Below are 25,548 nucleotides of genomic sequence, written 5' to 3'. Positions count from 1 at the left end.
GTTTGTAAGATTAGAATGGGAGGCAGAGCCTTCAGCTTTCAGGCTCCTCTCCTGTGGAACCAGCTCCCAATTCGGATCAGGGAGACAGACACCCTCTCTACTTTTAAGATTAGGCTTAAAACTTTCCTTTTTGCTAAAGCTTATAGTTAGGGCTGGATCAGGTGACCCTGAACCATCCCTTAGTTATGCTGCTATAGACTTAGACTGCTGGGGGGTTCCCATAATGGACTGAGTGTTTCTTTCTCTTTTTGCTCTGTATGCACCACTCTGCATTTAATCATTAGTGATTGATCTCTGCTCCCCTCCACAGCATGTCTTTTTCCTGGTTCTCTCCCTCAGCCCCAACCAGTCCCAGCAGAAGACTGCCCCTCCCTGAGCCTGGTTCTGCTGGAGGTTTCTTCCTGTTAAAAGGGAGTTTTTCCTTCCCACTGTCGCCAAGTGCTTGCTCACAGGGGGTCGTTTTGACCTTTGGGGTTTTTACGTAATTATTGTATGGCCTTGCCTTACAATATAAAGCACCTTGGGGCAACTGTTTGTTGTGATTTGGCGCTATATAAATAAAATTGAATTGAATTAAGATGAGAACTATTGCTTGTTAAGTTGAGGAGTATCACCTCTTAAGATGAGGAGTATCACCTGTTAAGATGAGAAGTATTGCTTGTTAAGTTGAGGAGTATCACCTCGTAAGATGAGGAGTATCACTTGTTAAGATGAGAAGTATCACTTGTTAAGTTGAGGAGTATCACTTGTTAAGATGAGAAGTATTGCTTGTCAAGATGAGGACTACCACTTGTTAAGATGAGGAGTATCGCCTGTTAAGTTGAGGAGTATCACCTGTTAAGATGAGAAGTATTAATTGTTGAGTTACGGAGTATCACCTGTTAAGATGAGAAGTATCACTTGTTAAGATGAGAATTTAAGATGAGGCATATCACTTGTCAAGATGAGAAGTATTGCTTGTCAAGATGAGGAGTATCAGTTGTTAAGATGAGGAGTATCACCTGTTAAGATGAGGAGTATCACCTGTTAAGATGAGAAGTATTAATTGTTGAGTTCCGGAGTATCACCTGTTAAGATGAGGAGTATCACCTGTTAAGTTGAGGAGTATCACTTGTTAAGATGAGGAGTATCACTTGTTAAGTTGAGGAGTATCACCTGTTAAGATGAGAAGTATTAATTGTTGAGTTACGGAGTATCACCTGTTAAGATGAGAAGTATCACTTGTTAAGATGAGAATTTAAGATGAGGCATATCACTTGTTAAGATGAGAAGTATTGCTTGTCAAGATGAGGAGTATCACTTGTTAAGATGAGGAGTATCACCTGTTAAGATGAGAAGTATCACTTGTTAAGTTGAGGAGTATCACCTGCTAAGATGAGAAGTATTGCTTGTTAAGTTGAGGAGTATCACCTCTTAAGATGAGGAGTATCACCTGTTAAGATGAGGAGTATCACCTGTTAAGTTGAGGAGTATCACTTGTTAAGATGAGGAGTATCACTTGTTAAGTTGAGGAGTATCACTTGTTAAGATGAGGAGTATCATTTGTTAATTTGAGGAGTATCACCTGTTAAGATGAGGAGTATCGCCTGTTAAGATGAGAAGTATTACTTGTTAAGTTGAGCAGTATCACTTGTTAAGATGAGGAGTATCACTTGTTAAGTTGAGGCGTATCACTTGTTAAGATGAGGAGTATCACTTGTTAAGATGAGAAGTATCACCTGTTAAGATGAGAAGTATTGCTTGTTAAGTTGAGGAGTATCACCTCGTAAGATGAGGAGTATCACTTGTTAAGATGAGAAGTATCACTTGTTAAGTTGAGGAGTATCACCTGTTAAGATGAGAAGTATCACTTGTTAAGTTGAGGAGTATCACTTGTTAAGATGAGAAGTATTGCTTGTCAAGATGAGGACTACCACTTGTTAAGATGAGGAGTATCGCCTGTTAAGTTGAGGAGTATCACCTGTTAAGATGAGAAGTATTAATTCTTGAGTTACGGAGTATCACCTGTTAAGATGAGAAGTATCACTTGTTAAGATGAGAATTTAAGATGAGGCATATCACTTGTTAAGATGAGAAGTATTGCTTGTCAAGATGAGGAGTATCACTTGTTAAGATGAGGAGTATCACCTGTTAAGATGAGGAGTATCACCTGTTAAGATGAGGAGTATCACCTGTTAAGATGAGAAGTATTAATTGTTGAGTTCCGGAGTATCACCTGTTAAGATGAGAAGTATCACTTGTTAAGTTGAGGAGTATCACCTGTTAAGATGAGAAGTATTGCTTGTTAAGTTGAGGAGTATCACCTCTTAAGATGAGGAGTATCACCTGTTAAGATGAGGAGTATCACCTGTTAAGTTGAGTAGTATCACTTGTTAAGATGAGGAGTATCACTTGTTAAGTTGAGGAGTATCACCTGTTAAGATGAGAAGTATTAATTGTTGAGTTACGGAGTATCACCTGTTAAGATGAGAAGTATCACTTGTTAAGATGAGAATTTAAGATGAGGCATATCACTTGTTAAGATGAGAAGTATTGCTTGTCAAGATGAGGAGTATCACTTGTTAAGATGAGGAGTATCACCTGTTAAGATGAGGAGTATCACCTGTTAAGATGAGGAGTATCACCTGTTAAGATGAGAAGTATTAATTGTTGAGTTCCGGAGTATCACCTGTTAAGATGAGAAGTATCACTTGTTAAGTTGAGGAGTATCACCTGTTAAGATGAGAAGTATTGCTTGTTAAGTTGAGGAGTATCACCTCTTAAGATGAGGAGTATCACCTGTTAAGATGAGGAGTATCACCTGTTAAGTTGAGGAGTATCACTTGTTAAGATGAGGAGTATCACTTGTTAAGTTGAGGAGTATCACTTGTTAAGATGAGGAGTATCACTTGTTAAGATGAGGAGTATCATTTGTTAATTTGAGGAGTATCACCTGTTAAGATGAGGAGTATCGCCTGTTAAGATGAGAAGTATTACTTGTTAAGTTGAGCAGTATCACTTGTTAAGATGAGGAGTATCACTTGTTAAGTTGAGGCGTATCACTTGTTAAGATGAGGAGTATCACTTGTTAAGATGAGAAGTATTAATTGTTAAGTTGAGGAGTATCACCTGTTAAGATGAGAAGTATCACTTGTTAAGTTGAGGAGTATCACTTAAGATGAGGAGTATTGCCTGTTAAGTTGAGGAGTATCACCTCTTAAGATGAGGAGTATCACTAGTTAAGATGAGAAGTATCACTTGTTAAGTTGAGGAGTATCACTTGTTAAGATGAGGCGTATCACTTGTTAAGATGAGGCGTATCACTTGTTAAGATGAGGCGTATCACTTGTTAAGATGAGAAGTATTGCTTGTCAAGATGAGGGGTATCACTTGTTAAGATGAGGAGTATCACCTGTTAAGATGAGGAGTATCACTTCTTAAGTTGAGGAGTATCACTTGTTAAGATGAGGAGTATCACTTGTTAAGATGAGGAGTATCACTTGTTAAGATGAGGAGTATCACCTGTTAAGATGAGGAATATCACCTGTTAAGATGAGAAGTATCACTTGTTACGTTGAGGAGTATCACTTGTTAAGATGAGTATCAGTTGTTAGGATGAGGCGTATCGCTTGTTAAGATGAGAAGTATTGCTTGTCAAGATGAGGAGTATCACTTGTTAAGATGAGGAGTATCACCTGTTAAGATGAGGAGTATCACTTTTTAAGATGAGGAGTATCACCTTTTAAGATGAGGAGTATCACATGTTAAGATGAGAAGTATTACTTGTTAAGTTGAGGAGTTTCACCTGTTAAGATGAGAAGTATCACTTGTTAAGTTGAGGAGTATCACCTGTTAAGATGAGAAGTATTGCTTGTTACGTTGAGGAGTATCACCTCTTAAGATGAGGAGTATCACCTGTTAAGATGAGAAGTATTACTTGTTAAATTCAGGAGTATCACCTGATAAGATGAGGAGTATCACTTGTTAAGATGAGGAGTATCACCTGTTAAGATGAGAAGTATTACTTGTTAAGTTGAGGAGTATCACCTGTTAAGATGAGAAGTATCACTTGTTAAGTTGAGGAGTATCGCCTGTTAAGATGAGGAGTATCACTTGTTAAGATGAGGAGTATGGCTTGTTAAGATGAGAAGTATTGCTTGTTAAGTTGAGGAGTATCACCTCTTAAGATGAGGAGTATCACCTCTTAAGATGGGGCGTATCACCTGTTAAGATGAGGAGTATCACCTGTTAAGATGAGAAGTATCACTTGTTAAGTTGAGGAGTATCACCTGTTCAGATGAGGAGTATCACCTGTTAAGATGTGGAGTATCACTTGTCAAGATGAGGAGTATCACCTGTTAAGATGAGGAGTATCACTTGCATTGTGATGGAGTTCCAATCTATGGCATTTTGGCCATATTGCAGCATTTTCCGTGTGTAAGCCAGCACATATGTGCTTCAGCTTTGAGAAGGTCAACAGCAGCAGAAGGCCAATGGTGCTTCACATGGCGCCAGCAGATACAACACCAGTACATGCTAACCAACTTAATTTGAAGTATTCATTCATTCATTTTCTATCTCTACTTAAATCAAGTGTCACGAGAGGGAAGCCTCTCCCAGCAGTCACTGGGGGGCAAGAGGCAGGGTTAATCCTGAAAACGATCCCAGTCTATTGTAGTTCCCTTATCTTCAAGTCAGCAAGGCATTTCGTAAATAAAATGACAGTTGGATATAATAGATGAATAGTGTAAAGACGTAGGAATTTATCAGGTATACTTTTTCCAACTTTTCAAATATTGTTTCTTGACACATTTTTTCTGGTGGATTTTTGGTTTTCTTCGTTTGAAATTCATTCATTCACAACTCTGAGGAAAGTGGTGCCCACATCTACACAGATAAAGTATATCTGCGTCCATTGTAGAAATCCCCTCTTGTAGTTTACAACACATACTGAATTCTCCCACAGATGTGCCTTTATTTTTTGTTTTAACTTTCGGAGGACTTTCCTTTTGTAACGATTGCATCCAATCCCAAGGCTATAGAACCATCCTACAGTGGTTGGACTAAATTGAAACTGAGTGACAGTCAAGTTCAAGCTAATAGCTACAGGAAGGGGGTTCATTTCTTGTTCAGAGTCTGTCAGTGTGTATATAAAGATGAAATCCAGAATGTGTCCACTATCAGCTGTTTAACTTCATATCTTCTTTCTTCTTCTTCTTTCAGCTGCTACCGTTAGGGGTCGCCACAGCCAATCAATACTTTCCATCTCACCCTGTCCTCTACATCTTCTTCTGTCACACCGCCCCGCTGTCCTGCATGTCCTCCCTCAGAACATCCATAAACTTCCTGTTTGTCCTCCCTCTTCTCCTCCTACCTGGTGGCTCCATCCTAAGCACCCTAGCCTGGGTCCTTCCTCTGCACGTCCATTTCAGTCTCTCCTCTCTAACTTGGCCTCCTCACCACCATACTTGAGCTGTCCCTCTGATATGTTCATTCCTAATCCTGTCCTTCCTCGTCACTACCAAAAGAACTAGTGTGAGCCAGATACAGAAAAGAAATTGCTCACACATGATTACTTCACTCACCTTCAGGTGTTGCAGCATCCTTTCTGCGTCCAGAACTAGATGATGCCAGACTGGTTGGGCCCTGCTGGTGATCAGGAGACTTCACCATAGCAGACATAAGCATCTGTTGCCGTGTTGTGGCTGGGTTTGTAGAGTTACCAAGATCCTTACATTGGAGCGCTGAGAACATCAATAGTAGTTAAATCAGCTTTTAAATTGTGAGTACCACAATATCAAAGAACATACTGTTACCAATAATGACAAGCTGCTTGGTTAATTTGGTTAATAAGATATGGTGACACAAAATTCTAATTATTAGGACATATGTTATTGTCTTTGATTATTAGTTGAACTACTTGAAATGTATGAAATTCTTTGTGTAATGAATGTAGCACAACTGAGACCCCGGAACAGAGAACCACATGATGTAAAAGGCAGAGGGCCCTGGAGGTATGCACGAGTGGAGTCTCATGGACAGGCTTAATCGAGGATGCATGGAATGTGGGATGGATCCACATGGATTGGGGAAGCTCAGACAAAAAGTAGATGGGTTGATGTACTGCTGAAAGGGTGTGGACCAATCAAGCGGGGAGCAAGCTTAGTGGAATCTTGTTTTAATGGGAGGTCCTGGATAGAGAGCCACATGGGCCAGAGTGGTACTGAGGGGCCACAGTCTCACAGCACTATAGGGCAACATTGAGCACTGGGAAGACCAAAGGATAGCTGATATGGCCCATACTCTGGTTCCAAGTCCAATGTGCCCTCGCACATTGGACTCTACTCCTGAAATGGAAAGAGAGGAGGCTTGAAGACATAAGCACAATGGAACAATGAAAGAGCCATGGAGGAACTCCTGAGTGAATTCTGCATATATTCATACAAAGAGCTATGATCTGGAAGAAGGGGAGTAAGTTCCATGCAGAGGCAAGATGATTCCAGATCATGATTAAGGCCTTCAATGTTACCATTTGTCTGAGGATGAAAACCAGAGAACAAGCTCATTAACATCCAGAGCAGCAAGCAAAAGTCCTTCTAGAAACCTGAGATAAACTGGTGGCCTCTGTACAAGATAATATTGAAAGGAAGCCCATGGAGGCAGAAAACATGTTGCATAAGGAGCCTGGCAGTTTCATTAGCAGAAGGCATTTCAGGTAAGGGGAAGAAATTAGCTATCTTAAAGAAGCAGTCAATCATGGAAAAGATGAACTTATGTTCTTCTAATGGAGGAAGACCGATGACAAAAAACGGCAAGATGTCCACAAATTGACAGTTGTGATCTGTTATACTCAAAATAGAGGCTTGATTGTATTTTATAGACAAATTTTCTAACTAGGTGGTTACCACTAAGCTCTTCCCAGGTGCCTCGTGATCTCAAAGGCCGAGGACCCAAAGACATGTATCCCACTGCCAAGACAAGTGTATAACTCTTCCAGTTCAACACTTTCACCACATACAGATACACTTCTGATGACTGAGACCAGGATGTAGTTAAAAGCCTGAATCTGTGTCTTCATCCAGGACAATCCCAAAACCAGACACTCCAATTCCTCACTCAACTTCTTAAGTGCTCCAATCAGAGTATCCATTGATTCCATGAAGATCACAGCTTCGCCCATGACGTCAAGGTCAGTAAACCTTTCCTCGCTTACAACAGCACTACAATCACTGGTTTCCGCAACACCCAGCCCATTCAAAGAATCGAACAGTGTCGGAGCCAGAACAAACCTCTAACGAACACCAGTATTCACTAGGAAAAACTCAGAGTCCCTGCCTCCACAACACACAGCATGTATAGTATCTGTGTATAGGCTGGCTATAATGTGAGCTTTTTGGGGATCCCACAACTTCTCAGGATGTCCCAGAGAGTAGTCTGATCAATTGAATCAAACAGTTTGTGAAAATGAACATAGGCTGCAAAAAAAGTACTGCTGATATTCGCACTTGCATGCTACGAGTACTTGCCAGACTAAAACGTGGTCAACAGTTGATTTCTTGGGTGTAAAGCCAGAGTGTTACAGTCACTGAGTAGCAAGTAGCTGGAACTGAATCCTATTAAGAATAATCCTTGCAAGCACCTTCACTGGCACAGAGAGCAGTGTGAAACCCCTGTAGTTGTTACAATCTATATGACCACCCTTTCCTTTCCAGATTCGGACAAGTCCTTGCTTCCCATCTGTAGGTATGATACCTGTCTCTCAGATTAAACAAGAATTGTTTGCAATGCCAGGGGAACAGCATCTCCACCTGCCTGTAAGAGCTTAGCTACAATGCCACAAATACCATGAGCATTCCCCACCCTCTGCGGTCTTACCAAGATTTGGTGGTTCACAACTGACTGAACAACCAGCCATAAGAACCATGGCACCAGAAATGTCTCATGCATGCAGGAGGATCAATATAGCTGGCCCAACGTAACACGACAGCAAAGGCATGTCAGCTTGGGACTCTGGCAAGGACGGTCGCATTCCTCCCCTCTCCTCTCTTGCTTTTCTGTTCTCTATCTCTGCTCTGACCTTAAAAGACCCAGCTTCAACAGACTGTGAATTCTTCAAATTAAGATTTGGATTAAACATGGAATTGATCATCTGGTCTCTCAATGCTATTGACACCATTTTTTTCAACAAGGAAATCAGGGCTGGGGGACCCTGCATCCCCTGACGGAACCTACACAGCGGGCTATGTTCTCCTCACCTGACAGAAATGGAGTGTGGCATGCTTGGCTCCACTCTCTGTGGAAGATTTTGAGGATTTATTTCTATTCGTTTTCATGGTGGGAGGTTTGACGATGATTGGTTTGTGTGCTGCCCTCACCTACAGGAATATTAACAAGACGGCTGCTACCAAAATCTTGTCCCCTCATATGTCCTCATGATTAATGATTTGGGCAAGGCAACAATCTCAGACTCTGTCTACTCTTGAACTCAAACGCTAAATGGATACCATCTTGGAGCATATTGCTACATTGCAAAGGAATGTGCGGCTGAGGACCGGAAAATACTCTTCATAAATTCGGAGTCTAGATGGTCAGAGGTGCAGTAAATGGAATTCTGTATCTCTCCGCCTAACATCAACATAGTAGCCTTATCGGCTCCTGAAAGTCAAATGCCCTGCTCTTCCCCCAGAAGGATCTACGGCCTTGGTGAAGGAATTCCCCCTTCTTATCTATCTACCCCCCCCCCCCCACCCCACCCCAGCCTGGGGTTGCTTAGCAATGTCAGACTTTATGCACACATGGACAGAAACTAACATAAACTTAACTCATCTGCACACGATGCATGTCTAATTCCCTCCATCTCTATTACTCCCCTTGTGTCTCTCCACTCCTCTCACCCTGACTTCCTCCCTGCTACCCTGGAGGCAGCATGATTTTTACTGCTGCAGCCTTCAACTCCCCAAGTTGGGCAATGCAGGCCCTCCTGCTGCAGCCTTCATCCACTTTGCCTCAATTCGGATGATGGACTGCTTCAAGTTTAATGCACATAAACAATGTCAAATATATATGTGTTGTCTTTAATTCTTATGTGTGCCATTATTACATTCAACTAGTAATAATTGTGGATTAATTGCTGTATTTTGTCTGAAGTAATTGGAGTGTAAACGTGATTTCATTGTTGTTGCACTCGTGTAATGACAATGACAATAAATCTCATCTCATCATCTCATCTCTCATCTTTCAGGACCGAACTATTCTCTGTCATAGCTGCAGTAGGAAGAGGTGTAAATCTGGAGGAACAAAGCGCTTTGATTTCTCTGTAAGCACGTTGAGGGTAACTAGACCACAGATGGTGTGTCACCTGATCACTGATTCCTCAAACAAATGCTTTCTTGTCCAGTCACAGCGCAGTCTCTCAGCTTCCTGCAGACCCTAAGATTTTCATCAAGCCATGCACTATGACTCCTCTGAATGATATTAGCATGTCCGCAGATATGAAACACATCCTCCTTGGAACACTAGCAATTCCAATACAATCCTCAGCAACTTTCAGGGTCTGATTGCTAAAAAACTACCACCACCTATTCGCCTCACCAGTTGCGTCCATGTCTGCAAGTCCTCCAAGCCAATGTGTATGCAAATTCTGAAGAAACAGTCTAAACTTAATTTATGGCCAGATTTAATCTTGAGTACTGACCAGGCAGTAGCCTGCGAATGTTCAACTGAATGCTCAAGGAAGCCACAACAGGTCTGTGGTTGAATTCACAAACTAGGCACTTCTGTAGACCCTACAGATCTGCAGAATTCTCCAGTCTTTTCCCACAAGGATATGGTCGATCTCCTTGGCAACACCGCCAGTATTAGAATACCATGTCTAGTGGTGTACATCTGAGTCTGAGCATCATATATTGCTCATTGACAAGGGTAACATCCGATGCCATTGGAAGGAGCTGGCCTGCCACAGTAACTGCCACTCCCTCCGTATGCTGATTGTTGGAACAAACAGACCAAAAGTAAATATATTCACCCACAGAGATCTGGCCACTTCCTGGTCTTCACACTTCAGGCAGTGCAGCCGCTGTAAGGTGGAGTTTTCAAAGCTACCTCAACAGCAGTGGAAGATGGTCATCTCTGCTGAGTTAAAGGATGTTCCAGGTGCCCACCCACATGAGCTCCACAGGTTTGGACATGGGTGCTGCAGTGCAGTGGATGACCCCACACCCGTGGCCATCCTGCAAAGACAAAATCCTTAGTGCTGTCTTGTGGTTTCTTCTTCTTAGAGGATGAGGCTCCAAATAGCTTTCCCCTTCCACTTCGTAATGTGTACTACCTTGCAGCAGAAAAAAAAAATGGCAGAGTTACTCCCATGGAGTGTGGAAACAAGAATCTTTGTTTTTTTTTGTCTTGGAGCTGTGTGAGATCAAATTTATGGCAGCTGAAGTGCAAATCCTGCTGCCAACCCCCAAACTGTGGGCGGACCACCTACAGGTCTGGATACAGAACTATGCCCACACACTCACAAATTAAATATAGAACAGATTAAATAAATAAAAGAGAATACAAACATTAAAAAAGCACATTAAAAACATAAAAAGCATGATTGCTGCTGACTCCCAGGAGTTCACCACAGTTTGGCAGAGCTTGTCTAACAAAAAGTCTTTTCTTCCAGGATGTAGAGACAATACTTGTCTATCAGATTGAAACAAAAATTGTTCACAATGCCAGGAGAACAGCATCTCCACCTGCCTCGATGAGCTCAGCTCTGACGCTTTCCCTGCCCTCATCTGTTTCATACACATTGCAATCTCATCAATTCTTGTTGGATCACAGTTTCCTGGACTATCAGCCACAAGAACTCTGGTACTGAAAACAAAACAGACATCAGAATAAAAGCATAGTGATGAATGTGGGAGAAAATTTTAAATAAGAGAAGACACAAAGACAGACCAGACTCAAAAAATAACAAAGAAAGAACACAACCAAAGATGCAAACCATGACATTGATCAGCAAGTGAGTTCTAGCTGAAGTTATTCTTGGTGAATGTCAATTTGTTGAGGGCAGCAATGGTTTTATACCTAGAGATGAAGCATGAGAAAAAGTTGGCAAACGCAAGGCAATGTTGGAGCTGTTTGTCAGTATTAGGGACAGGACAGTCAGCAATCGCTGAGATCTGGGTAAGGTTCACTTGTAAATATACATCAGAGATGATAAAACCAGAAAACATAACAATGGAGCGACAGAAGGTGCACTTCTCTGCATTCAAAAATAGAGTTCTTTAAGAGTCTTTGCAAGTGTCACGGGAGTACTGAAACTCAAACAGAAAAAAAGACACCAGAATAAAAAAACAGAACTGCATGAAAGTAGAACTTTTTAAGCATGGTGGCCATGTTCTTCCAAAGCCTGGTGAAGATCGGGATATCATCCAGATAAACAAAAACCAAACCATTCAGAGTAACCCAGTGGACATGCTGATTCCAGAGATCGCTCTCCCCAGAATGAGTGGACAGGTACCAGCAGATGAGAACAACTGCAGCCACAGTGAATGCTGAAGCAAAAACCTGGGTTTGGGATCCATTTGGAGAGGCCATGGAAAATGACTTTCGGTCGGCCTCAAACTGCTTCTGGCAAACTGTCACATAGGTCAAGAAAGGGAGGCAGTTCTTGGCCCTTGCCATTTTCAGCAAGGGTGGAGGACTACTCACCTGGATGGGGGGATATCATCAGGTAGTGGAAGAAACCCTTTGAGGATCTCCTCAATGCTGCTGACATACCATCCTCAGTGGAGGGAGGGATGAAAGCTCAGGTGGATTTAATGCCATCTTTCTATCTGAAGCCATTGAGAAAGTCCAAAACAAGATTTGTCTTTAGATGGTGAAGTCACGAGATGATGCTGGTCTGTCCTGGAAGACTACAAAAGTACCTTTGTATTGGCAAACTGGAGTGGTGGTTTTAATGTTTTAAAAATGGGCCAGAGAGTGTGTTCCAGTTACAGAAGAATCACATTTGTCAGCCTCCCTGGGAAAGCCCAAGGCTGGGAGACTTTGACCAATCATTAAACCTCAGATTTAGGAGGAGCAATTCTCTTTCCATCCTGGATGTGGAACTGTGTCTCTCCCCTTGCAGCAGATATTAGCGGGTGCTTGAGAGTATGCACAACCTGTTTACACATGTTTTTGCGGACTTGGAAAATGCATATGTCCAGGTCCCCTGAGGTGTACTGTGGGGATGCTACGGGAGTGCAAGGTACTGGGTCTGCTTCTACGCACATTCAAGTCTCTAGACAACCAAAGTAATTGATGTGGCTGCATTTTTGGCATTGCATCAGACTTGTCCTCAGTGGGAGATGGACAGCCGGGGCTGTCCCTTGTCACCAATCCTGTTTGTAATTTTCTTGTATGGGAATTGAAGAAGCAGTCAGTGACTGGAGGGTGTTCTGTTTGGTGAGCTCAGAATTGCATCTCTGCTTTTTGCTCATAAAGTTCCTCTGTTGGCTTCATCAGACAGTCATCTCTGATGTGCACTGAGTAGGTTTGAAATTGAGTTTACAGCAAGTGGGTTGAGAATCAGCACCTCCAAATCTGAGCCCATAGTCTTCTGTCAGAAAAGGGTGGAGTGTCACCTTTGGGTCAACTATCTTGGGGTCTTGTTCCAAGTGGGGGTAGATAGTCAGCGAAATCAAGAGACAGACTGGTGCTGACCCAGAAGGTAAGACTTTTGATATACCAGTCAATTTCTGCTCCTTTCCTCACCTATGGTCATGTGCTTCGGATAGTGATCAGACGAATAAGGGAACAGATACAAGCAAGGGAAATGAGGTTCTGCCTTTGGGTAGAGCTGGGTGGGCTTAAAATCAGGGACAGGGTTAGAAGCTTGAATATCCGACAGGGACTAGTGCTGCTATTCCATTGCATTGAAAGAAGCCAGTTGAGATGGTCCACGCATGTGGTGAGAATAACACATGATCATGTCCCTAGGGAGGTCTTCCAGGCACAATAAACTGGAAGGAGGACTGGGACAGCTGGCAAGGGAATGCTTCAGATCACCCAGGAAGAGTTAGAGTACTTAGGCCAGGATAGGAAGTCTGGGATTAGCTGCTTAGTCTGCTGCCACTGTGTCCCAGACCTAAGTAAGTGGCAGAACATGAAGGAATGAATGCCATGATAGACATCATTAATGAGGTCCTGTAAAGTTGTTGGAGCATTTGCAAGGCCAAAGGGTATAACCAGGTACTCATAGTGTCCACTGGGAGGTATTAAACACCATCTTCCACTTATCCTCTCCATAATCCAGATGAGGTATTATACATTATGCACATCAAGCTTGGTAAAGATTGTGGCAGCTTGGAGCAGCTCAGTGGCTGAGGAGATGCGCGAGAGTCAGTAGCAGGTCTTAACTGTGATGTAGTTGAGACCTTAAGAGTCGAAACAGTGTAAAACAATTTGGCACCTTCCTAGATCCAGAGGGGGCTTTTAAGTTGCACACTGACTATGGGGGATTGAGTGCAGGTGCATCACTATACAGGTGCTGTAAACAAAGTGACAAACACTGAATGAATTGGTCATAGAGACATTCAACTTCCATGAACTTTTATCAGAATCTTTCTGTGTGAAAAACAGGCAATTTTAATATCATTATCAGCAGTGAAACGCAACATTTGCACAAAGCTGCCTCAAAACTAAATCTGTTTTGGCGTATTCCTGACAGATGTCCTCGGTGGAGTAATTAGTAAGCAACTTTTGACCTTTCTGTTGGATATCGTGTGATGCATGGTGTAGATCACAGACTGAATGTGCTGATAACTGGCAAAATGAATAATCTGCTGTAGAAAAAACATTCACACCTTCCTCTCGCAGAGATCGCAGCTCCACTCTCATTTTCTGCAGAGCATCCTCGAGTTCAGAGCAGCGTGCACGCTCCTTGTCCAAAGCTGCCTTCATGTCAGTGTACTGCAGAGGCACCGGCTGGATGGTTGGGACAGACAGCACAGGGGAAACGGGGCCCTGACCCTGACCCTGACCTTGACTCTGGGCCTGGGCAGCAATGGCAGCCAACAGGTCCTCTCGACGACGTCCAAACAGACCCTAAGGTGCACCAGAAACATGAAATCAGAAAGGACCGGACATAAACACACCATTTTTGGAAACAAATAACAAAAGAGTGTATAGGGGTTGCATTTATCATCTTGATTAATCACAGGTCTGTTGTGGGCATAACATAAATTCAACCAGTCAGAATGGCGCCTGCCACTGCTTTTCCTTCCCAGTGGGCCAAGTCTTTTGCGTTTGCTATTCACAGGGCAGACTAGGAAATGAGAAGTTTTCTGGTTATCTGCGATCATGCGCTCTGACTTGAGTGGTGTTATGAGCTTTGGCACAGCTGGACTGAATGGACTAACTGTGTGATTAGCACAAAGGATGCACTTTTTTATTCACATCACGGGTTCTTATGCACATCAAAGATGTAACATCAGCAATCTACATTTATCTTTCAAATGTTTAAAGTCTGGACCACTGCGAAAACTTAATCCGCTCTGTTAGTCCACCTGCCCCAGCAACAGAGATGAAGGAAGGCTCCATAAAATATGGTACAAACCAGAGTTATGAAAGTTTATTAATAGCTATCCCATTTAATAGCTCTTTTACCCCAAATATACACAACGCTACATGCTGCACTGCATTGTGCACAGCTCTGACACCCATTACTTTCAATGGCCAGCACCACGCAGAAAACACCATCGCTGTGTGTCCTTAAGATGTGCACATGTCACTGACACTCTGCATCAGTAGATCACAGCCAAATTTCAACCAAATACAGCTTCAGTGCACTGAGATGAATAATCACACAGCCAACAGAAAGAAGGCATCTAAGTTCAACACAAAATTCAACAAACTGAAGACGTTGTGTGCATTAGAGCAAAGAGACAGCTCATACTAGTTTTACACACACTTTTCCAAAGAAAAATTCATACAAATATGGATTCCACATTTGCTTTTTGACCTCAAGTTTGTTGTTTGATGAGTTATTTTTTCATTTGGAAATAAAAATGCACTTATTTGTGAAATGCTAAAACTTGCAGATGTTCCTTTTGCATAGTTGGGGAGGTGATGGTCCAGAGGTTAAGCGTTGAGCTTGAGACCAGAGCATCATCAGTTCAAAAATCCCAGCCTGACTGGAAAATCATTAAGGGCGCTTGGGCAAGGTCCTTAGTCCCAGAGTTGCTCCTGGTGTGTAGTGAGTGCCTTTGTATGGCAGCACCCTCGCATCAGGGTGAATGTGAGGCATTATTGTAAAGCACTCTGAGCATCTGATGCAGATGGAAAAGCGCTACATAATGTAAATGCAGTCCATTTATCGTTATCTTACTATAATTTATCTGTTGTTGTTGCTTCAGATGATACAGTGATGGTCCCTAAACATATAATAACAATAATAATCAGCGGCAGCTGGTGATGATATTCAGTTGGTGGGCTACAGTGATCCTTATGATGTCACTAACTATCTGTTGTGAAGGTGTCGTGACACGGACCCACAACAGGGGGCGTTAATGAAGGGACAATGGAATAGCCAAAAAGTAACAATTTAATGTTGTGAAGCGCACAATGACGTACAGACAAATACAAATATTGCGGAATATCAATCAGACACAACGTGACGTGTGGCAGGCTCGAAGATAGGAGATGTCTGGTGCGAGAAGAGCCGGATCCCACACAGCTTCCACCACCACTGAAGAACACCGGAGCCGCCAAGCCCTGCGCCCCAGGTGGCCACTGTCTTCAGCAGTCAGACCCGGTACTGCTGGCAGAGAACAGAAGCAGTTCTTGGATGAGTGTGAGTTCGCACACTCAGTTATCCCACAGTCTGTATAGTTAGGAGGGAGAACCTCCACCTCCAATAACACACTCAGACAGCTCCTGAGACAACCACTTATCTGGGTGGGGTGGGAGGCGAAGCCGTCACAGTCCACACCAAACGTCAACTCAGCAGACAAGGAATCCCTCCCAGGAAAATGGCTGCAAGAGAGATCAGACTAATGCTCGATTAAGGTTCAGCAGAGAATTACCTGTATGGTAGAAGATTTCTCGGCGAGGAGGTGGAGTTGCAGTCCGGTCTTTGTAGTGGTGGTGATGAGTGACAGCTGGTGTTGATAGGTGACAGCTGTCACTTCCAGCGGCTCCGACGCCCTCTCGTGCTTGGAGCCCGCACTCCAAGCAGGGCGCCATCTGGTGGTGGTGGGCCAGCAGTACCTCCTCTTCAGCGGCCCACACAACAGGACCCCCCCCTCAACGGGTGCCTCCTGGCGCCCGACCAGGTTTGTCCGGGTGCCGGGCGTAGAAGTCGGCCAGGAGGGCCGGGTCCAGGATGAAGCTCCTCTTCACCCAGGAGCGTTCCTCGGGGCCATAGCCCTCCCAGTCCACCAGATACTGGAAGCCCCGGCCCTTGCGACGGACGTCCAGAAGCCGACGCACGGTCCATGCCGGCTCCCCATCGATGATCCGGGCAGGAGGCGGTGCAGGTCCAGGGGTGCAGAGTGGTGAGGTGTGGTAAGGCTTGATAAGTGACACGTGAAAAACAGGATGGATCCGCAGTGAAGCAGGCGGCCGCAGTGAAGCTGAGGACCTTGGCGATGGGAAATGGTCCGATATACCTGTCTTTCAGTTTCTGGGAGTCCACTTGAAGCAGGATGTCTTTTGTTGACAACCACACCTCCTGCCCGGGCTAGTATGCAGGGGCCGGGGAACGCCGGCGGTCTGCATGGGCCTTGGCCCTCGTCCGGACCTTCAACAGGGCAGAACGGGCGGTCCGCCACACCCGGCGGCACCTCCTGAGGTGGGCCTGGACTGAGGGCACACCGACCTCTCCTTCCACAAGTGGAAACAATGGGGGCTGGTACCCCAAACACACCTCAAACGGGGAGAGGCCGGTGGCTGACGACACTTGGCTGTGTGGGCGTACTCGATCCAGGCCAGATGGGTGCTCCAGGCCGTCGGGTGCGCAGAGGTAATGCAACGGAGGGCCTGCTCCAGCTCCTGGTTGGCCCGCTCTGCCTGTCCGTTCGTCTGAGGGTGATACCCGGATGAGAGACTCACGGTGGCCCCCAGTTCCCTGCATAAACTCCTCCAGACCTGAGAGGAGAACTGAGGGCCACGGTCTGAGACGATGTCCGCTGGTATCCCATGCAGACGCACGACGTGGTGGACCAGGAGGTCTGCTGTCTCCTGGGCCGTAGGGAGCTTCGGGAGGGCCACGAAGTGGGCCGCCTTGGAGAACCGGTCCACTATCGTTAAGACGGTGGTGTTGCCCTGGGACGGTGGGAGGCCCGTGACAAAGTCCAGGCCGATGTGGGACCAGGGGCGGTGAGGCACCGGTAGGGGCTGGTGGAGTCCTGAGGCTTTCTTGTGGTCAGCCTTGCCCCTGGCACAGGTGGTGCAGGCCTGGACGTAGTCCCGGACGTCGGCCTCCATAGACGCCCACCAGAAGCGCTGCTGGACTACTGCCATGGTCCTGCGCACCCCGGGATGACAGGAGAGCTTGGAACCATGACAGAAGTCCAAAACGGCAGCTCTGGCCTCTGGTGGGACATACATTTTGTTCCTCGGGCCGGTTCCCGGGTCCGGGTTCCGTGTCAGGGCCTCCCGGACGGTCTTCTCCACGTCCCAGGTGAGAGTGGCCATGACAGTGGACTCGGGGATGATGGTCTCTGGGGGGTCTGATGACTCGGCCTTGGCTTCCTCTTCATGCACCCGGGACAGGGCATCCGATCGTTGGTTCTTGGTCCCGGGGCGGTATGTAATCTGGAAGTCAAAGCGCCCGAAGAACAGTGACCAGCGAGCTTGCCTGGGGTTCAACCGCTTGGCGATCCGGATGTACTCCAGGTTCCGATGGTCCATGAAAACCGTGAAGGGCATTGTCGCTCCCTCCAATAGGTGTCTCCACTCCTCAAGAGCCTCCTTCAACGCCAAGAGTTCCCGATTGCCGATGTCATAATTCCTCTCAGCCGGGGGCAACCTGCGGGAAAAATAGGCACAAGGGTGGAGGACCTTATCGGACTCCCCGCTCTGGGACAGTATGGCTCCTATCCCTGAGTCAGAGGCATCCACTTATACTGTGAACTTTTGGCTTTTGGTCCTGGATGGAAATCATTCGAGCAGACAACGGACGTGTTGGCATCAGAATTTTGGCTCTCTGTTGGGACTGTTTACACAGAGACTGCTACCTGCTGCTTTGGACTTGAATTAACAGTCTTTTTCAAGACTTTTTTACCTTTTTACTTTTTTTTTTTTTTTACTTTTTTACTGTGCTCCAACGCCTAAGGAAGACCTCTAACGGTCGAAACATCGCGACGGAGCACTTTTATCAGCTAACTTTCATCAGCGTTGGCAAGCTAACTAGCTTGCTAACGCTTTCGTTTTTATTTTTTTTTAATTTAATTTTATTTTTTTCTCTTTTAGCACTGTTGTCGTGCGTTGTCTGTGCTGCTCCACAGCGTGTTTGGTTGATTTTTGTTTTGTTTTAGCACCGTTGTCGTGCGTTCGCTGTTGTTGTGCGTTGCCTGTGCTGCTTCATGGCCTGTTTGGTGCTTTGATTGGGGCACTCCTTCTACTGAATCACCTTTAAATTATTTACACATTATTCACTTCGTGTGTTTTTAGGAATCCGCTAGGTTGCGTAGCTACTAGCTCTTAGCCGATTTAGCATGGCGGCTTCTCCTGTCTCACCCGCACTTTTCTGCTCTGGGTGTGAAATGTTTAGTTATTCCTCGGCCTCCTTTAGCAGTAACGGTACTTGTAATAAGTGCAGCTTATTCGTAGCTTTGGAGGCCAGGCTGGGCGAATTGGAGACTCGGCTCCGCACCGTGGAAAATTCTACAGCTAGCCAGGCCCCTGTAGTCGGTGCGGACCAATGTAGCTTAGCCGCCGCTAGTTCCCCCCTGGCAGATCCCGGGCAGTCGGGAAAGCAGGCTGACTGGGTGACTGTGAGGAGGAAGCGTAGCCCTAAACAGAAGCCCCGTGTACACCGTCAACCCGTTCACATCTCTAACCGTTTTTCCCCACTCGACGATACACTCGCCGAGGATCAAACTCTGGTTATTGGCGACTCTGTTTTGAGAAATGTGAAGTTAGCGACACCAGCAACCATTGTCAATTGTCTTCCGGGGGCCAGAGCAGGCGACATCGAAGGACATTTGAAATTGCTGGCTAAGGCTAAGCGTAAATTTGGTAAGATTGTAATTCACGTCAGCAGTAATGACACTCGGTTACGCCAATCGGAGGTCACTAAAATTAACATTAAATCGGTGTGTAACTTTGCAAAAACAATGTCGGACTCTGTTGTTTTCTCTGGGCCCCTCCCCAATCGGACCGGGAGTGACATGTTTAGCCGCATGTTCTCCTTGAATTGCTGGCTGTCTGAGTGGTGTCCAAAAAATGAGGTGGGCTTCATTGATAATTGGCAAAGCTTCTGGGGAAAACCTGGTCTTGTTAGGAGAGACGGCATCCATCCCACTTTAGATGGAGCAGCTCTCATTTCTAGAAATCTGGCCAATTTTCTTGGATCCTCCAAACTGTGACTGTCCTAGCGTTGGGACCAGGAGGCAGAGCTGTGGTCTTATACACCTCTCTGCAGCTTCTCTCCCCCTGCCATCCCCCTATTGCCCCATCCCCGTAGAGACGGTGCCTGCTCCCAGACCACCAATAACCAGCAAAAATCTATTTAAGCATAAAAATTCAAAAAGAAAAAATAATATAGCACCTTCAATTGCACCACAGACTAAAACAGTTAAATGTGGTCTATTAAACATTAGGTCTCTCTCTTCTAAGTCCCTGTTGGTAAATGATATAATAATTGATCAACGTATTGATTTATTCTGCCTAACAGAAACCTGGTTACAGCAGGATGAATATGTTAGTTTAAATGAGTCAACACCCCCGAGTCACACTAACTGTCAGAATGCTCGTAGCACGGGCCGTGGCGGAGGATTAGCAGCAATCTTCCATTCCAGCTTATTAATTAATCAAAAACCTAGACAGAGCTTTAATTCATTTGAAAGCTTGTCTCTTAGTCTTGTCCATCCAAATTGGAAGTCCCAAAAAACAGTTTTATTTATTATTATCTATCGTCCACCTGGTCGTTACTGTGAGTTTCTCTGTGAATTTTCAGACCTTTTGTCTGACTTAGTGCTTAGCTCAGATAAGATAATTATAGTGGGCGATTTTAATATCCACACAGATGCTGAGAATGACAGCCTCAACACTGCATTTAATCTATTATTAGACTCTATCGGCTTTGCTCAAAAAGTAAATGAGTCCACCCACCACTTTAATCATATCTTAGATCTTGTTCTGATTTATGGTATGGAAATAGAAGACTTAACAGTATTCCCTGAAAACTCCCTTCTGTCTGATCATTTTTTAATAACATTTACATTTACCCTGATGGACTACCCTGCAGTGGGGAATAAGTTTCATTACACTAGAAGTCTTTCAGAAAGCGCTGTAACTAGGTTTAAGGATATGATTCCTTCGTTATGTTCTCTAATGCCATATACCAACACAGAGCAGAGTAGCTACCTAAACTCTGTAAGTGAGATAGAGTATCTCGTCAATAGTTTTACATCCTCTTTGAAGACAACTTTGGATGCTGTAGCTCCTCTGAAAAAGAGAGCTTTAAATCAGAAGTGTCTGACTCCGTGGTATAACTCACAAACTCGTAGCTTAAAGCAGATAACCCGTAAGTTGGAGAGGAAATGGCGTCTCACTAATTTAGAAGATCTTCACTTAGCCTGGAAAAAGAGTTTGTTGCTCTATAAAAAAGCCCTCCGTAAAGCTATGACATCTTTCTACTCATCACTAATTGAAGAAAATAAGAATAACCTCAGGTTTCTTTTCAGCACTGTAGCTAAGCTGACAAAGAGTCAGAGCTCTATTGAGCTGAGTATTCCATTAACTTTAACTAGTAATGACTTCATGACTTTCTTTGCTAACAAAATTTTGACTATTAGAGAAAAAATTACTCATAACCATCCCAAAGATGTATCGTTATCTTTGGCTGCTTTCAGTGATGCCGGTATTTGGTTAGACTCTTTCTCTCCGGTTGTTCTGTCTGAGTTATTTTCATTGGTTGCTTCGTCCAAACCATCGGCATGTTTATTGGACCCCATTCCTGCCAGGCTGCTCAAGGAAGTCCTACCATTATTTAATGCTTCAATCTTAAATATGATCAATCTATCTTTGTTAGTTGGTTATGTACCACAGGCCTTTAAGATGGCAGTAATTAAACCATTACTTAAAAAGCCATCACTTGACCCAGCTATCTTAGCTAATTATAGGCCAATTTCCAACCTTCCTTTTCTCTCAAAGATTTTTGAGAGGGTAGTTGTAAAACAGCTAACTGATCACCTGCAGAGGAATGGTCTATTTGAAGAGTTTCAGTCAGGTTTTAGAATTCATCATAGTACAGAAACAGCATTAGTGAAGGTTACAAATGATCTTCTTATGGCTTCGGACAGTGGACTTATCTCTGTGCTTGTTCTGTTGGACCTCAGTGCTGCTTTTGATACTGTTGACCATAAAATTTTATTACAGAGATTAGAGCATGTCATAGCTATTAAAGGCACTGTGCTGCGGTGGTTTGAATCATATTTGTCTAATAGATTACAGTTTGTTCATGTAAATGGGGAATCTTCTTCACGGACTAAAGTTAATTATGGAGTTCCACAAGGTTCTGTGCTAGGACCAATTTTATTCACTTTATACATGCTTCCCTTAGGCAGTATTATTAGACGGTATTGCTTAAATTTTCATTGTTACGCAGATGATACCCAGCTTTATCTATCCATGAAGCCAGAGGATACACACCAATTAGCTAAACTGCAGGATTGTCTTACAGACATAAAGACATGGATGACCTCTAATTTCCTGCTTTTAAACTCAGATAAAACTGAAGTTATTGTACTTGGCCCCACAAATCTTAGAAGCATGGTGTCTAACCAGATCGTTACTCTGGATGGCATTTCCCTGATCTCTAGTAATACTGTGAGAAATCTTGGAGTCATTTTTGATCAGGATATGTCATTCAAAGCGCATATTAAACAAATATGTAGGACTGCCTTTTTGCATTTACGCAATATCTCTAAAATCAGAAAGGTCTTGTCTCAGAGTGATGCTGAAAAACTAATTCATGCATTTATTTCCTCTAGGCTGGACTATTGTAATTCATTATTATCAGGTTGTCCTAAAAGTTCCCTAAAAAGCCTTCAGTTGGTTCAGAATGCTGCAGCTAGAGTACTGACGGGGACTAGCAGGAGAGAGCATATCTCACCCGTGTTGGCCTCTCTTCATTGGCTTCCTGTTAATTCTAGAATAGAATTTAAAATTCTTCTTCTTACTTATAAGGTTTTGAATAATCAGGTCCCATCTTATCTTAGGGACCTCATAGTACCATATTACCCCATTAGAGCGCTTCACTCTCAGACTGCGGGCTTACTTGTAGTTCCTAGGGTTTGTAAGAGTAGAATGGGAGGCAGAGCCTTCAGCTTTCAGGCTCCTCTCCTGTGGAACCAGCTCCCAATTCAGATCAGGGAGACAGATACCCTCTCTACTTTTAAGATTAGGCTTAAAACTTTCCTTTCGCTAAGGCTTATAGTTAGGGCTGGATCGGGTGACCCTGGACCATCCCTTGGTTATGCTGCTTTAGACGTAGATTGTGGGGGGGGGGTTCCCATGATGCACTGTTTCTTTCTCTTTTTGCTCCGTATGCATCACTCTGCATTTAATCATTAGTGATCGATCTCTGCCCCCCTTCACGGCATGTCTTTTTCCTGGTTTTTTCCCTCAGCCCCAACCAGTCTCAGCAGAAGACTGCCCCTCCCTGAGCCTGGTTCTGCTGGAGGTTTCTTCCTGTTAAAAGGGAGTTTTTCCTTCCCACTGTTGCCAAGTGCTTGCTCATAGGGGGTCGTTTTGACCGTTGGGGTTTTTTATAATTATTGTATGGCCTTGCCTTACAATATGGAGCGCCTTGGGGCAACTGTTTGTTGTGATTTGGCGCTATATAAGAAAAAAGTTGATTGCAGTTGATTGAGTTGAACTGGCGAGTAGGATCGGGCTGCACCAGAACTGGTGCAGTCGAGAACCGGCGTTTCAACTCCCTAAACGCGGCTTCGCACCGATCCAACCAGGTGAAGGGGACTTTTGTGGAGGTCAGGGCTGTCAGGGGGCTAACCACCTGACTGTAGCCCTTAATGAACCTCCTGTAGAAATTCGCAAAACCGAGGAACTATTGCAGCTTCCTACGGCTTGTTGGGTGGGGCCAATCTCTCACCGCTGCAACCTTGGCTGGATCAGGGGCGATGGAGTTAGAGGAGATGATGAACCCCAGGAAGGACAAAGAAGTGCGGTGGAACTCGCACTTCTCACCCTTCACAAACAGCCGGTTCTCCAGCCGCTGCAGGATCTGACGTACATGCTGGACATGAGTCTCAGGGTCCGGAGAAAAGATGAGTATGTCGTCTAGATACACGAAGACAAACCGATGCAGGAAGTCCCGCAAGATGTCATTAACCAATGCTTGGAACGTCGCAGGGGCGTTTGTGAGGCCGAACGGCATGACCAGGTACTCAAAATGACCTAACGGGGTGTTAAATGCCGTCTTCCACTCGTCTCCCTTCCGGATCCGAACCAGGTGGTACGCATTCCTAAGATCAAGTTTAGTAAATATTTGGGCTCCATGCAGGGGCGTGAACACCGAATCCAACAGAGGTAAAGGGTATCGGTTGCGAACCGTTATCTCGTTCAGCCCTCTGTAATCGATGCATGGACGGAGTCCGCCGTCCTTCTTACCCACAAAAAAGAAACCCGCGCCCATCGGGGAGGTGGAGTTCCGGATCAACCCGGCAGATAAGGAGTCCCGGATGTAGGTCTCCATTGATTCGCGTTCCGGACGTGAGAGGTTGTACAGCCTGCTGGACGGATACTCAGCGCCCGGGATCAAATCGATGGCGCAATCGTACAGTCAGTGCGGGGGAAGGGCGAGTGCCAGATCTTTGCTGAAGACGTCAGCAAGATCATGGTACTCACTTGGCACCGCCGTCAGATTGGGGGGGACTTTGACCTCCTCTTTAGCTGTCTCACCGGGTGGAACCGAGGATCCTAAACACTCCCGGTGGCAGGTTTCGCTCCACTGCATCACAACCCCAGACGGCCAATCAATCCGGGGATTGTGTTTTAACACCCATGGAAAACCCAAAATCACTCAGGAGGTAGAAGGTGTCACATAAAACACAATCTCCTCCCTGTGATTCCCAGACACCACCAAAGTCACTGGCTGTGTCTGGTGTGTGATTAATGGAAGAAGGGTGCCATCTAGCGCCCGTACCTTCACAGGGGAAGGCAGAGCCACCAGAGGGAGCCCTACTTCCTTTGCCCATCTGCTATCCAGCAGATTCCCTTCCGACCCCGTGTCTACAAGTGCTGGGGCGTGAAGGGTTAAATCCTCACTAAGGATTGTGACTGGGATTCGTGCTGATTTACGGGGTTCCCCGCGTGCGTGTTGTGGCCCACCCTTAGCCCAGTTTCTAAGGACGGGCATTGTAGTTTTGACCGTTTGGGACAGTTCCTCTGTATGTGACCACTAGATCCACAGAAAAAACACTCCCCGTGGGCCAGCCTCCTTTGTCTGTCATTTGATTTCATTTTGGCCCTGCTCGTGTCCATAGCTTCGTCAGCAGGGGGAGCTGTAGCCACACGGGGCCCTCTGGCTGTGGAGCGTGGGGACGACGGCACCCTTTCGGACCCGGAAGGAAGAGGGACGGCCCGTGCCCGGTCACGCCCCCCGCCCTGCTCCCTACGGTGTTCCTCTAAGCGGTTGTCTAAACGTATAACCAGGTCAACAAGCCCGTCAAAATCCCGCGGTTCCTCCTTAGCCAGCAGATGCTCCTTCAGGACCGGGGACAGTCCGTTTATGAAGGCAATGCGGAGTGCAACGGTATTTCAGCCGGACCTCGCAGCCGCGATGCGGAAGTCGACTGCATACTCGGCTGCACTCTGGCGCCCCTGTCGCATTGACAGTAGCATGCTCGAAGCCTCTGTTGGGATGATCAAAAACCTGTTTGAACTCCCTTACAAATCCAGCGTATGACGTTAGGAGCCGTGAGTTCTGCTCCCAGAGCGCCGTAGCCCAGGCGCGTGCCTCTCCTCGAAGCAGATTAACAACATAAGCCACCCGGCTAGCGTCTGACGCGTACATGACGGTTCAGCAGAGAATTACCTGTATGGTAGAAGATTTCTCGGCGAGGAGGTGGAGTTGCAGTCCGGCCATTGTAGTGGTGGTGATGACTGACAGCTGGTGTTGATAGGTGACAGCTGTCACTTCCAGCGGCTCCAACGCCCTCTTGTGCTTGGAGCCCGCACTCCAAGCAGGGCGCCATCTGGTGGTGGTGGGCCAGCAGTACCTCCTCTTCAGCGGCCCACACAACACTATCAGCTCTTATTCATTTTTATTGGTCGCAGGGATTCAGATATAAAATTCAATTAGCAGTTATGCTAATAGAGAAGGACCTACACATAACAGTCAATAGG

At 45.2% G+C, this 25,548-nt stretch overlaps 1 protein-coding gene across 3 annotated transcripts in view; it reads right to left on the bottom strand.

Moving 5' to 3' along the window:
• Nucleotides 1-25,548, bottom strand: part of LOC117510099 (citron Rho-interacting kinase) — a 582,117-nt gene that overhangs the window by 218,427 nt on the left and 338,142 nt on the right. For all 3 annotated transcript variants that reach the window (XM_034169719.1, XM_034169717.1, XM_034169718.1), the window contains 2 exons: nucleotides 13,818-14,058; nucleotides 5,565-5,723 (listed from right to left, as the gene is read on the bottom strand). In XM_034169719.1, the coding sequence (XP_034025610.1) occupies nucleotides 5,565-5,723; nucleotides 13,818-14,058 (400 nt within the window). The remainder of the gene's footprint in view (nucleotides 1-5,564; nucleotides 5,724-13,817; nucleotides 14,059-25,548) is intronic.

Source organism: Thalassophryne amazonica, chromosome 5 (genome assembly GCF_902500255.1).
Source record: "Thalassophryne amazonica chromosome 5, fThaAma1.1, whole genome shotgun sequence".
In the NCBI taxonomy this organism is placed as follows: domain Eukaryota; kingdom Metazoa; phylum Chordata; class Actinopteri; order Batrachoidiformes; family Batrachoididae; genus Thalassophryne; species Thalassophryne amazonica.
Note: the sequence above shows the minus strand (reverse complement) of the source record. Positions and strands in the feature narration are given on the sequence as shown.